The sequence below is a fragment of the Hippichthys cyanospilos genome, chromosome 13, assembly GCF_059441005.1.
Source record: "Hippichthys cyanospilos isolate Australia breed blue-spotted pipefish chromosome 13, RoL_Hcya_1.0, whole genome shotgun sequence".
Lineage (NCBI taxonomy): Eukaryota > Metazoa > Chordata > Actinopteri > Syngnathiformes > Syngnathidae > Hippichthys > Hippichthys cyanospilos.
This window is the reverse complement of record NC_142381.1, coordinates 15,353,380-15,368,754: the sequence shown is the minus strand read 5'-3', so window position 1 is coordinate 15,368,754 and position 15,375 is coordinate 15,353,380. Positions and strand designations below refer to the sequence as shown.

Below are 15,375 nucleotides of genomic sequence, written 5' to 3'. Positions count from 1 at the left end.
GTTGGTTAAGGTTTTTTCAAAGCATTATTTCAAAGCATTTTTTGAGACATCGTAAGTATGGGACAATAAACCACAACAGATTTTAAACTGCAGCAAGAAAAATGTAACAAAAAAAAAAATCTTTTTTTGTCATGTACCGGACTATAAGGTGGTAACATCAGATATCTAAGCAGAAAGATGGTACATTGATTATTTATTTATTATTATTTTTTTTTAATTTTCAGCAACACGAGTGACAAAGTGACCTGATAAAAAGGATGAATGTTTTTATATAAATCTTTGTTTTTCCAAACTGCCTTGTTCTACGTTACAGCAACACCATGCCTTCAACTAGAACTAAACATGCCTGCACATTTAAAAATAAGAGAAGCATCGACATATTTTTGACATAACACAGAAGCACTATGATTGTTAGAATACTGCACCAACACAACAATAACACACCTGGTCACATTTACTAGTGGAGAGTGCCTTCTTGTGAGTAAAAAAGGAGTTCAAAGTCAAAATAAATACTTCGAAATCATCTTCTTCTGTCTTCCTTCATTTACTGGGCAATTTTCCTCTGGTGGCTAATAAATACACTGTGGATAAGCCACACAGGACCGTAAAGTAAGCCGCAGGGTTCAAACTTTGAGGAAAAGTAGTGACTTATAGTCCAAATTTTATGATAGTATCTTCGATTAAGTTTGAAAGATCAGTAAATTGAGGGAATGCATTGAAGCCCTGCAGAGACCAGTATATGCCTTTGACTTATGAACATTGGAATTTGGGGAAAAATTGCACAAACATCTGATTTATTAGGTCAGTTGAGGCATGCTTTTTTTTTTTCTTTTTTATTATTTAACTGTCCTGTTCAGTTGCATGGTCATGCTGTAAACTTGTTAGACTGGTAACAAGAGTGAAAATGTGGCGAGAACTGTGTCGGTAATCTGATTAATTTTTGCTTGGGAACATAGTCCGGGTCTTTCATGGACTAGCGTGCTTCTAGAGTATGTTCTAGTTGTGTCCCGGGAAAAAAAATTAGACAGGGGAGAATGTGTTTGCTCTGATCAAAACATCTTTCTTTATGAAAAGCCCGGAGACAAAATAGGAAGTGAGAATAAGATCCCACACCGATCAACATAGGCACCACTGTTGAACGGCAAACCAGGATTTCACAGATCTTAGCCCATCAAACAAGAAATGAGCCTTGCGATGCGGTTAGTGAGGTCAAAGTATTTTGTTTTGATGCTTTGAAAGACCTTTCTTTGTTTTGCAAACTACGCATTTGCAAATGTTCGAAGGAACGCAAAAAAAAACTGTTTCTGCATAATCCCTTACAAACTGCATTAAGCATGAATTCACATGAAACACATCAGAATACAACACATGCTTAAAAAGGGAAATATCCTGTAGTTTGCCTGCACAATTAAAGTATTTTTTAAAGGGAAATTCAACCCTAAATTTTAACAATAATATATTCAATACGGTCACACTGGTCTAAACATTGTAAGCTTATTATTATTGCATTTGTGCAATATGAAAAAAGCAGGAAATCAGGGAGCGGCCATTTTACCACTTTGTTTATACTGAAAACGACATCAAAGCTCAGCTTGTGAATGTCACGTTACCAAACTCAGGCAGCAGGTGAGCCTTGATTGGTCGTTACACAATACTGTAAACTGTGATGTGATTCTCATTTGATACCCAGAGGCAAAATGGCTGCTTGCTGAGATGGATAAAATTGGGTTTAATTTGCTGCTTAATTCATATGCCAAGAATACAATAATATTGTTATTGCATTGTTTCGCCTAGTGGGGGTGCTAGTGCTCACTGGTGATATTACAACCCTCAACTATAAGACGTGTGCCCGTGAAACACGTGACACAATGGCCTGCCTATGACACAATTCTGCATATAATTGACATCTATTGATTTTTTTTTTTTTTTGTAAACAACAAACCTTTCTAAAAAAGAAAACCACCCATCATTATTTTATTTCCATTTGATTTGTTCTCACAAAATCAGACGTATATGTCCGAAAATGAACATTCTGATATTTATATACAATTATCTACTACCTCATCCCTCTAAAATTCTGCACAATGCATGGGCTCAAAAATGGACGGTTACAACAATTTGAATGTTGCTGAATCTTTCTCTCTCTGTGGAAAAAAACCCGCATAAAGTTTTTGCACATTCAACTTTTAATGGTGTGCGTAGTCGACTTCGCTTTTATTTTCATTCACTTTGAGTGCAATTTGAACCTTTTGGCTACTGAAGAATAGAATTCGAGATCTTGGCCCTTTATGCGGTATTTAGACCATTTTTTTGGGGTCATTTTTTTCCCACATTATTCTCACAGTAATTTGGCAAAGGGATGGTACACTCCCGCTTGTGTATTAAATTGGTCGTGCCATTTTGAACTTTGCCAAGTTGTCACCATCTGGGTGTAATTTCAGTTTTTGGAGAAGGTTGGGTGAAAATCAAACAAATGGACTGGATGACAGGAAATGTTTATCTGATTTTCCTTGGCAAAACTAGGGTAGCCAAGTCTATTAAAGTGACGATAAACATGATGAAAAAAAGAGGGGATTTCATACCATACCTAGGGGGACACTTTGAGGGACGGGGCTGTGGATTATTTGCAGTTGTTGATGTCAGTATTTGTTGGAGAGGCAATATCTGAATCATAAGAATGCAAAACGGATGATTTTCAAAAAAAATTAAATAAATAAATACTGTTATATGCAATGTAAAAATGGAACTGAAGTAAAATTGTGATGGGAAGTATGACGCAAAAGTGTGAGACTCTAACATAAAGCTTCTTTCACCTGCTTGCAACTCAAACGCTCAAGAATGGAGTCACGCAGAAGTGCATTCTTCCATTTGTGCTTTTCATCCAACTCTTGCTTCATCTTTAATTCACAGTCAGAGTCATCCCTGACAATTATTAATCACTCTCTGCAAGCTGCTGTTTTCCCTACACAGCACGCCATGCATCGCTGCACACTGCTTTTTTGCACACAAAAAGGTAAAACACCTTCCATTCACCCACATACCACTCATTTATTTAGGTTGCGCCTCTGGAAATTTTCAACAAACTTGAAAAGAGAATGAATGACATATAAAGTGAATTATATCGTGCAATAAGAAGGACGTTTGAGTGGTGGTGCCTTATGAATATGATAAACTCATCGCTGGAGAGTTTGTTGTCAGTCAAAGTCAAAACGTTGAAACCATCTCCTGTATCTGTGCTCATTTTAATTGATTTTTAATTTAGATCAGGCTGAATAACTTACTGTCATTATTTTTGAATAGTGAAAAATGTTTGATTTTGATTTTATTTCTGTTGACAGCGGTTAGTCCAGGATGTACTGCTCTAACTTACCACGAGTCAACTGGGGTTGGCTTTTATCCTAATAAGAACGAGCACTATTTTATTGTTTTATTTATTTGTATTTATTTTAAACTAAGTTTGCATGCACCCCATTTACCAAGTTTATTAAAGTCCAGGATGACCGTTAACTCATGCTGGGACTTAGGGAGAGAATATTACGTTTAAAGTACTGTATTCACAAAAGTAATTAATTCTCCATGGAAAACTCATGTTAAATGGTTTGAAACTGCAACTGCATTCAACGACCACAAGAGAGAAGCAAAGTGTCATCTCGAAATCATGTCCTCGTTTGGGGAAAACAGCAGTTTCCAGGCAATCGCAGAGTACGTAGAGAATTAGAGATGAACATCAATTCGCACCTGGGGACCATTTCGTGTCTTCCATGATCCTCCCACGCATGTTTTTGGTACGTAGGAGGAAACCCCCTTGAGCACAGAAGGATCATGAAATCCCCGCACCGACGTGCCTGAGCCCAGATTACGACTGAAAAATTAATCAAATTCAAATTGACACTGCAATACTTTTTTTTTTTTTTTTTTTAAACCTCTGCTTAATTTGAACTTCATTTATTTATTTATTGTTTCCATTGCTTGGTTAATTACAGTAAAAGTAACAAAGCCACAGATTTGTTTGCGTCACTGGTCCAATATGAGTTATGATTCATTTATTTATGTTAAGGCCATACTTGTTCAGTCGTATTTCGTTATGTAATCGTGGTGAACGCAGCAAAGATTGCAACGCTATACTGGAATGCAGTCTAATAATTTTCCTTTCAAATAAATTCATGGTTGATTTTCTTTTATTTATTTTTGATTAAAATAGATTAAGTAATTGCTTTTGTTTGAAAGTGAATGGATGGGTTAAATGTAAATGTGCTTTATTTATTTATTTAAGGGTTAAATGACCTTAAAGGTATTAAATCATGATTGCAAGTTAAATAAAAGTAATATGTAATTTATAGTGTTTAATTTAAAGAGTTTGGGTGGGTTTTTCTCACTTTGTAGGGACCTCTTGCATTTGTGGGACCCATTTTGGTGGACTTCACAAGTTCAGACCTTTTTTAATAGAAATTTCATTTAGGTTAGGGCAGTGCTTCTCTGTTATATCATGCCAAGCCCCCCGAGGAATAACAAAACTTTTCACACACCCCTCGCACTGATTATACTTATGATTAATAGCTCTAAAAATTGTTTGAATTTACCTAAATCTTTTTAACATTAACAAAAGAAAAAGGCTATATAAATTAACTTTCACAAACTTAATTATTTGTTTCAGTGTTTATATGGGTTACAGGTTCGTCCAAAACTGAAAAAAACAATAACCAAGGGCATCAAAGTGCCTGAGACAAAAAAAAAAATATCTTATTTTATTTCAATTACACTTCACCTGACAAAAACAAAGCTTTTTCCCTGGGGTCATCTGCACACCCCAGGGGGGCCCGCCCCACTGTTTGAGAAGCACTGGGTTAGGGTAAGACTTGGTGTTTGGTAGGTAGTCTGTTGTGATAGTTAGGTATAGAGGCTTGGAAATGAATTATGTAAATGGGATGTTCCCACTATGATGGAAAAACTAGCTGTATGTCTGTGTACGTGTGTATTTGATGACAATTTATGGAGCAGCAAAAAAATTGTAAAATGCCCATTCCTGGGTCTGACAAAGTGATGATGGAAAATAACAATAAAATGGTTTGCACATCAATTTCAATAAAAATGGGTCAAAGTAAATGACGGATTGAGAATTTCAAGTTGGTTCAGTTTGAGAAAACGGGCAGTGGGTCTGGGGTGTCAACGAACAATGAATGACGGGCCAACAAAATTTATGACATGCCTGATATATGTATAGTTACTTATATCGAATTTAATGCACTCATTGTGTAATATATGAAAACCTATCAATATGTAAAATAATGATAGTTGTAAATGTATGAAATACAAAAAAAAAAATCGATTAACTCACTTTTATTTTTCACAACTGTGCAAAACCAGACTATTTCAAACAGCCTCCCCAAACACATGACTTCATTTACCGTTCACATAGTATTTATTTGTTCTGGGATGCCTTTTGCTGCTCAAACGCTGTCTTTTTCCGTCACAAACTGTATTGTACAATAATAATAATAAAAAAAAAAAAAACATGGCCTGTATAATCAGTTAATTACTTGAACACAAAATTGGACAACGCAATAACCTAAGGCACTCAAAGTCTTTCCATCTGAAGCATTAACAGATTTGCAACAATAATATTAACATTGATCATTTTGTGAATACATCAGAGAAAGTATACTGATGACGATTAAAGAACAGTGGCACATTAGACATCATTTTTTACATTTTTTTTTAAACCAAAAACATAGGCGCTCATGTATGCAGTCTATATGTTAAGATGATGATTAAACAGCAAAGCAATGTTGTCTCCAGAGATGATGAACATATAAAATCCCGTAGGCACAATGATGTCCTCTTATGGCTAATCTGCAATTGGCGTCCAACCATGCCTGAGAGAAGGAGACGAGCATGACAATTTCAAAAGTCATCACGGCCGATATGTTTTGATCACATCTTTGATTGGCCTCCTGCATATTGGACAGCAGGCGTTGATCTGCCTCTTGAGCTTCAGTCCGCAGTCGTTGCACAGGCACATGTGGCCGCACGTGTAGATGACCGTGTCCACTTCTTGGTCGAAGCAAATGGTGCATTCCCCGTTCTTTTCACAAGAGGGCCACTCTGAGCCGGACAGGCCGGGAGAAACGGGAGGGCTGAGTGGAGAGCTGGGAGCAGTCACTGCATGGGAGAAGAGAAAAAAAAATCAAGGGCACTGCTGGGAAAAGGACTTACAAAAAATGTTAGTACAGTTTTGTCCCACCCTTTGATCTTTACATCAAAGGAATTTTACGTCAAATGGAAAGCGTTGAAAGAAGTCAATAGGGAGCTAAAATTTCACCCAAAGGGAGACAACATGTCAATTTGGCATGGCCACTTATTTATCAGTATCACTACCAGGATACTGCAAGAATGATGTGTGAGAAAATGACCAAAAAATGGTCAAAATACGGCATAGGGTTAAACTGTTAAACCTCTTCCAAGAAATTTCTTAGTTTATATATATATACCACCAATTTATAATCTGCATTTGAATCAGTGTACTGTCAAGTACAAAAAAAAACAAAAAACAAGACTTTCTGACAATTATATTTACATATTACATTTACATTTGTATTATTGTTCCATTTAAATAGTTACACTAGTACACCAAGCATCTCTACCCTCTATACCAGATGGCCGTTCCAGCCCTAGTCAACAAACAACTCGGCCATTGATTCGCTATGCATCAAACTTGAGCCACTCATCATTACTTAGGTGTCTGCCAACTCTAGGAGTATTGTAACATTTGCGTGACTGATTATTTCAATTACATGTGACTGTTCAACAAAAGTAGCATTTGTAATCGTGTTAATTTGAACAGTTTCATTTCCAGCAATGGAAAGGGAGAGCAGATGGACAAATTCTTGATCCATTTCCCTGTATGAGCCAGACTCCAAAGACTCAAAGACCAACGTTAGACCACTTTTTACTCTGACAACCGAACCAAATCATGTTCAGCAAAATGGGGAAAAAAAACACTTGGGAGCTGAAATTTCCAGCAAACGAATAAAGCATGTAAAATTTCAAAATGCAACGATTCTGACATTTCTATATAATTGGTGCTGGGCGTGCAAAATTTTGTGTACAAAAATAATCATTGTCCAAATTTTGGACCAAATAAATCCATTAAAATTACACATATAGAGATGCATTTTAATAGGATTTATGACGTTGATTTTCCTGCAATTTTTGCAACATTCCGTTTAGCGGCAGTCAAAATATATGAGCAAACAGAAAACTCTTGGTTGACTTGTGTTTCACCACAAAACAGTAGGTGGCGGCAGAGACCAGTTAATGGATTTGTTTGACATATGATACTATTTTTCAGTTAATTGTGGGTGTTAATACTTTTAACCTACATATGTATAGATAGAACTAATGCCACTGAACAATTTGAGTGGTTGAAAGACAAAAACTATTCATAAATAACTTTAATTATTATACTTTTCAAGACATTTACAACATTAGGAAGAAAATGCAATATGTATAGTTTGCAAAGTGTGTGCACAAGAGTTAAAGTAATTTAAGATGTTAAAAATCACTACTGTGGTGTATCCATTTTCACAGGTGCACCTTCCTACGCGGCAATGGGCCATTAGGTGTGTTGTTCTCACCCAGAGAGGATTCAGACGCAGAGGAGGATCTGTTGACGCTGAAGGCGAGATCTGAATCGCTGTCGTCTGGGCTGCTGCTCTGGGAGGTTCCAGGAGATGTGGAGGGAGGACTTGACTGCAGTGTTCCTGGGTCACAAAGATAAAAGGAGCTAATGAAGAGGTATGTGTAAATGCAGAAGAGGAAGTGCCGGGATTTTCCCTTGATACACTCTCAGCCTTGAACTGCTCGGATTACTCATATTCACTATTAGGTCTCACAGTTTCATATTCTTTGATGCTAATGAGATTGGATCTCAAAATATGGCTCCCAGATGATGGGAGGTTTTGGGGGAGTTGTGGGACAGGAACAAAAGGATGAATTCTTTAAAAACTGAGATTACTCAACCACATATGAGTGAAGCTAACCTCAAATAAGGACTAGGTGTGGTGTTGAAAACCATAAAATATTTGGACACACTTTCTCATTCTTTAGATTATTCGAACAATTTCTTTGATCCAGTTTTCTTCTTTGGGACGGTGCTGGGATTCGAACAGAAACCAAAAACTGTGAGGCAGATATCCTAACCACTGTTTTCCCTAACCTCAAAATCATAAAGGATAACCTCTAACGTTTTGGTGAACCACAAATTAACTTTCTAACCTTCTAGTAAAGTGATTCTCAATTTGAAGTATTTGACGGCACTTCCGAGCGTATAGATAATGTAAAGTTTAACTTAAGGTTAATCTAAGGTTTCTTTACAGGCAACAGCAAATCTGATTTATTGCTTTTTATGCTGTGACAGGACCAGTATTATGTTCTTTCCAAATGAAACGCAAATGAATTGGAACATGTAGCATGTAGCAACTTTTTGCTAAATTGTATTCTAGTGACTTCTCTACCAAAGGTTGTACGCCTTTCTTTCTTAATTTTTTATGCAGATGTGCATTGTTATTAGTGGCACAATTTTACAGCAGATGAGCCAGAAATAAAACAGATGACATTGCACAATCTGTCTGCTAGAGTTGCTGGATGAAATATGTTTTGAGATACCACTATATACAGAGTTACATTTGATAAATCATACAGCACTCTGTTTTGTTTTTAAGTCTTTTTTTTCATCCATTAATACTTTGTGCTGATTGGTGGGTACTTGGCTGGAAGTATTCACAGGGGGTCCATCATTGAAAAAAGATTGAGAACCACTGCTCTAATGGATGGACAAACAAAAACAAATACTGTATAGCCCGCCATAACTTTATTTTCCTCTGGGTATTTCTTTATTTTTGTTGTTGTTGTATGAGTCTCTTTAGAACTGTTTCCCGTGCCCCAGAGTTAAAAATGGATCCGTCCCGCCATCTTAGGTCGTTCTCTATGTACCAGGAAGTAGCCTCCTCTCAATAATTTCTTTTCACATTGCCCAATTGTGTCACAATGGAACCATTGGCTTGCCGGAGAATCATAAATGGTTCGGTCTTGCGTCATTCTGGTGGACCAGGAAAAGGCCTTTTGAGAAACAGAAGGGCATAAAAACAATAAAGTGCTCCATGAATTTTTTTCATTTATTGTACAGGTCAACCTTGGCAGAGGTCTACGCTCTACTGACTTCGATTTGAGTTTAATGCTTTTGTTCTACTTCAGTGTTTCTTATTTGGTTGTTTTTCAGACCCGGAAGATATTTTGCCTTAGAAAAATTCCATGGCTCACAGAGAACTAAAAATTCTCGAAAACTATGTGCATTACCAGTGAAAGGTTTGCAAACAGCCTTGGAGATTTCAATGTTGTTTTTAGTTTGTTTTTTTTTTTCCCCCTATATCCGAAAATCAAATTATCAGTACCATTGATGACTATAGTTGTCAAAAATCTAATTTTACACGACTCAACTATGACACTCATTTTAACTAGGCTGGCAATGAATGGTTTAATATTGAAGTAATCTAGACTGTGCAGCAACACATATTTAATCATTTATTTATATTAACAATGTTCATCAAACCAAAATGTTTCAGATTTGAGATTGATTTTCCAGTTTTGCACAAACAGGTGCTTTCAGACAGGTTAACCAATCAGATTTCTATTTTGATCATCTGAAAAACCTTATTTTAAGTGGAAGGCCAGTGCTAGTATTCAAGAACACTAGCTGGGACTAGTATGGACTGGGTCGAGTCCAATAGTCAAGCCTGAAATAAGTCTGAGTTTATTGCAAAGGAGACCGAGTCAAATGCAAAGGAGCTTGAGTCATGTCCGAGTCAAATGCAAAGGAGCTTGAGTCATGTCCGAGTCAAATGCAAAGGAGCTTAAGTCAAGCCCGAGTCAAATGCAAAGGAGCTTGAGTCAAGTCCTCGTCAAATGCAAAGGAGCCCGAGTCAAGTTCGAGTCAAATGGCATGGAGTCAGTTTCAAATGCCAAAAAGCCCAAGTCAAGTCCGAGTCAAACGGCACCGAATTCGGGTCAAGTCGAAGTTTAAATGCCAAGGAGGCAGAGTCAAACCGAGAGAACAAAAACTGTTGATTCCAGCCTCAAGTCCAAGTCCAGACTTGAGTACTTAAGGCCAGGATGGAAACATCTAAAACATGTTCGATAGTGGCCCAGACCAGAACCTTGATGTACTCTAAACTTACCAAGTATCCTGAGTCTGTTGACGGCCCCGTGCAGAGCGAAGAAGGCCCACAGCACCTGAGAAGTGTCCACGCAAAGCAGCCTACCCCGTCCCACTCCGTTCACCCCATGGTGCACCTCCCCACTGGGCAGCAAGCTGAAGCTGAGAACGTCCCCGGAGCACGGCATGGGAAAGCCGCGATGCACCACCCAGTACTCCTTACGGTCCAGCAGAACCTCTGGATCGGCCGGCAGGTCCCCGGCGTGGAGACTCGCCGGGTCACAGGACGTCAAACCAAACAAGAGCGCCCCGAAGTAGGGCAAACCAAGATGGCCAACCTCGACGTATAAAGTCTCTCCCGTGTGCAGCGGCCTATCGCTGAACACAAGAGTCCGACTGCTGTCCAGAAAGTGGATACAGGCGGCCGTGCGGTCTGCGGAAAGTATGATGTCGGAGCCGCGGATGGGGTGAAAGTGCAAGTCGCCGTCCAGGGGGGAGGGAAGGCTGCGGACCCCTCTGGAGAATCCGGTGGAGGCAGATGAGGCTGGTGTGGTGGAGGATGAGTTGGAAGAGCAGCAGGGGATTAGCTGAGTGTAAGTATTGAGCTGGATGTTGGCCATCTTGGCAGCGGCGGCCTGGTTGTTCTCCAGTTGATTGTTGTTGTAATTGGCCGAGTCGTGATTGCTCTGGGGCAGATAGGCACTCAGGCGGGCCGCGCTCAGGCAGCTCGATCCGACGCTCTCGGCAAACGTGCTTTCTGTACGGGCAGAAGAAGTGCGTGACTTGATTATATAAGGCGCATCTTGGGTAAACACGCTTGCTCTTGAGCTAGATAATGCGGTCTGCTTTTATCACTGAAGCCTCTTTAGGTTCTTGTTCAGTGTACTTTCTTATGAACATTCTTCATTGTCCTGCAAGGGGAAAACAAGTTCAAACAACAAGTGATGACAGTATAACTGGTTCCCAAACAAGGGCCCAAGTACTCCTCAGGGTATATGAGGGCAATGCCGACATGAGATTTTAGTTGGGTTTTTGCAGGTCGCAACAAAATTATATTTTTTCTTTAAAATGCAGTTCTTAATGCAAATTAAAACAAAGCCCAACTGCATGTACTTATAGTGGACATTTGGTGTGACAGGAGCAGCACACTTTTTTTTTTTCAAATACGTATTAAAATATATATATATATATATATATATATATATATATACACAAAAAGGATAGATAGATAGATAGATAGATAGATAGATAGATAGATAGATAGATAGAAAGAAAATTGCTAAATTGGGTTCTGTAAATGTTTTAATTTCCATCCCTTTTTTTAAAATAACTTTTTTTGTCAAAATGTCTTCAGAAAATGGTTTGATTTTATGATTTTATTATTTGTTAACTTGTCGATAACATGCCACAAAGTGTGTTATTTTGATTCATAACAACAATAATCACTGCTTTTGCACAGTTTTAAAGAAATCTACACGCAGGTGCGTCCTATATTGCGCCATGACTGTAATAAAAAAGCTTTCTTTGTCCTTGATGATGGTTGAGCTAAGTAACAGGCCTGGCAGAATTTAAAACTCTGAAAGTCAGATCTTTACACGACCTCAGAATGTCTCATGTGAATTCAGGTTGTATAATAAACAGGGGTTTTTCCAGTTTAATATGAAGAAAACAGCACAAGACTAATAGGCATTTTATTACGGTCCCCATGACTTCCTTTCCCTATGATCAATTCACTACACTGCTGCATTGTAAAGCTCTTGTACCACAAGTGCTGTAAACTTATCTGGCACTAGTCGAGTCTCATTTGACTTATGCTCCAGTCCTTTATGACTATTTGTAGTGATGGCGTACAGCAGATGAGCGCACTGGCCCCTCACTAAAGCTCCCGGGATCTGCCGCCTTGACCAAACATGGCTATAGCTCCTGTCAGACTGAATATAAACACACTAAGGGAGGGAACTACAGAGCCGGCGCTGATGGAAATAAAAGGAAACACAAAGGGGCCCAATAAAGTGGGGCAAAGAAATGGCGACAGTCTATTGAAGGAGTCGTTAAAAGGTTCAGCAAAATGACGAGTAAAAAGCTCCTATATGTTGTTGCGCGCTCAGTGATGCTACTATCTACTGTATACGTCCAGACCGAAGTTGACATTGGAACTGGGCAGCACAGCTGCTCTCTGCCCTCTCTGGAAGCTGCCTAAATTAGCTCTGTATTTATTGACACTATGTAAATATGTTCCTGAGGTTTTGCCCCGGTCAAAGACATGTTCAACCAACACAGGCGTTCAAGTTGACCTTTTAGGTTGTCAAATCCAATAAAAATATAGTTTTAGGACAAAAAAAAATACATGTAAATCTTGATGCAATCACAGATTAGCAGCAAAAACTGAAAAAGGAAAATAAAAAATGCGTGTTAGCAATGTAACTATCTCCCAATATAGAATTTGGTCAGATACATAAAATAGCACAACAACGCAATCTTGTTGACTTCAGGGACGATCTGTGTTTCCGATGTGAATAATCCAACATCCTCATCATATAGTACAGTCATATTTTTTTTTCACTTCTTCTCCAGTAGTTTTAATTTTAGTATTTTTTTTTGGTGTACTGGATGTTTATTTTTCAATTTTGCATTTTTGGGAGCCTTTTTTTTAAGAGTTGGATTAGTTCTTAATTTTTAAAGAGCATTTTGATAGAGATCAATTATATGGACAAAGAAACAAGTTGTTTTGACAATTTGGTCCATCATCCAATTGAAAAGATTTTTTTTTACACGCTGATCATTGATCGGCAACGAAATCTGGATCACGTGAAGCCTAATTTGTGTAGTTTTGTGTAAGATATTGTTTTATAAATTAAAATAAACTGTCATTATAAAAAAAAACGTATCTCGAAATAAAAACTGTATTTAAACATATTTCCTCTTTTAAATACACAATTGATTACTATAAGTGGATACGCACTGAGTAATCGATTTAATCTAAGCACTAAAAGTATTAAAATAATTACTTCCGGTATTTAAGTGCTAAAGTAATCCATTTCTTTAAACATTAGCTCATTCAATGCCAGGGATGTATTTTCACGTTTTTTAAGAGGCCGGACGATAAATCTCAGGTAATTAAGTGTTAAATTGATACTTAAAGTACATCAAGGACATTCATTTCCAGATACTTACATATTAAAACTAGACTATTAAAAAAACAAACAAAAACAAAAAAACAAGGAAATACGTCCCTGGCATTGAATGAATTAAAGTAATGGATCACTTTGGGCTATTTAGTTGGTAAATAAGTACGAAACTGATTACTTCAGGTGCTAATGTACCAACTAAAGTACCAGAGTGATTATGTTAGTACTTTGGTACCTAATTGACTACTTTAGAACTAAAACTCGATGTATAAACACGTCTTTGGGAATCACTGAGTTAAAGTTGAGGCAAAATTCGACTGTTACATCAAAGACGTTTCATATCAAAGGGAAATCATTTAAATAAGACACTAGGAAGCTGAAATTTCAACCATGTTGTGACAACTTGTCACAACGATTTATCACATTAGCAGGCGTGTGCAATCTTTGGGTTAAATACTGCGAGAATGGGGGGCAAATGGCCAAACTACGGCACAAGCGTTAATTCAAACACAACAGCAAAATAATAACTCAAAATATTTCTCAAAACTGGTAAATAATCATGAACATGAGTGTTCTTGTTTCAAGGCGCCCATTTTGACTTGCATTTAACTCACTGAAACAATTCACTCTGATTATTGTCTTTATAAGGCAGGATTTATGATACAGCACTTGTATAGTGTGTCATTTTTATAGTGTTTAGAATGCTGCTAAGTGTATTGGCTGAGCATGAGGACCGTGTGACACTTACCAAGTAGCGTGACCTCCTGAGTGATGCCGTAGATATCTATGATGGCCCAGAGCGGGCAGCCGATGCTGAGGCCGCAGTGGAAGAGGATGGGCTCGCCATCGTTGATACTGTAGAACACCCTCCCGTGGCGATCGGCCCAGAACGCCAACACGCTATCCTTCAGGGCTAGTCTCTCGGGCAGCGCCTTGGCCCAGTAGCCGGGCCTCGTTACCAAATCTGGACAAGCGTACTTGGGGATGTCGGATATGATCAGGTCGCTGGGGTCTAGACTGGTGAAGCCGAAGCGTAAAGCTCCGCTCCAGCCGTTGTGCACGCCGGTGAGGCGAAGCCGCACCTGAATCACAAACATTGATATGATATGAAAATCAACATCAAGTCATTTTCCAATTTAGAGCAAATTTAACTGGAACCTGAAGCAACTTAATTCTGAATTGTGTTAAAGTTTGTATGCCTTTATATAAGTTTTATAACAGATGTGCATTGTCATTAGTGAGGCACTTTTCCTGCAGACGGGCCAGAAAAAAAACAACGTATTGTACACGAGCTGTCTTCTGGAGTTGCTAAATAAAATATGCCTACAAAAATCTCTAAATTGGCGGTTTAAAGTTGTTTTATTTAAATCGGACACGGATGGCACCACACTTTGGTTTTTTTTTTCTCCATCCAAAAATGATTTTTTGCTGGTTAGAGAGTACTTGGATTAAAAAAAAAAACACACACAGTTATCACCACTTGTTTACACTACTAACTCAAGTTAAAAAAATAAATAAACCGGTCAAAACGACATGCAGTTTTGGAGACGTACGCCTTTGACGAAGCTAAGCCAACATCACAGTCATATTCATTCCATTTGAAAGGAATCTCTCGCTTGCTAAAATGGCCGCCACATGTCCCTACAAGGGAAACGAGGCATCATGAAGCACTTTTGATATGGAGTCCTCTTGATGGCACTCTTCGTTTGAAGCTGCAGTGGAAATTGAATACATTCCTATTGCACTCGAGTTTAGCTGAAAGCGGCCCTTGCTAACATGGTCGCCATATTGGCACATGTTTTGGTCTAATCTTGTCTGCTGTTAGTCTTTTTATCTGTGAAAATAAAACAGTGCAGTGCAGAAACACGTGACCTGTGTCTATACATGATGGTGGCCAATGTGGCCCAATTCTAGAATGGACTTAAACACCTGTGTGTTTTGAGTCTACTGGATACCATTTTCTTAAGGTTTCACTTTACTTTGTCTTTTAACTTACCGTAAATGTAATTTATAAAACGCCATTTTTTTCTCACTTTT

The 15,375-nt window shown here is 38.2% G+C and overlaps 1 protein-coding gene across 2 annotated transcripts in view; it reads right to left on the bottom strand.

Moving 5' to 3' along the window:
• Positions 1-5,322: 5,322 nt before the first annotated feature.
• neurl1b (neuralized E3 ubiquitin protein ligase 1B) overlaps positions 5,323-15,375 on the bottom strand; it is a 36,415-nt gene continuing 26,362 nt past the window's right edge. For both annotated transcript variants that reach the window (XM_088432303.1, XM_088432304.1), the window contains exons 3-6: positions 14,087-14,420; positions 10,233-10,967; positions 7,635-7,760; positions 5,323-6,159 (exon numbers count right to left, since the gene is read on the bottom strand). In XM_088432303.1, the coding sequence (XP_088288429.1) occupies positions 5,912-6,159; positions 7,635-7,760; positions 10,233-10,967; positions 14,087-14,420 (1,443 nt within the window). In that variant the 3' untranslated portion in view covers positions 5,323-5,911. The remainder of the gene's footprint in view (positions 6,160-7,634; positions 7,761-10,232; positions 10,968-14,086; positions 14,421-15,375) is intronic.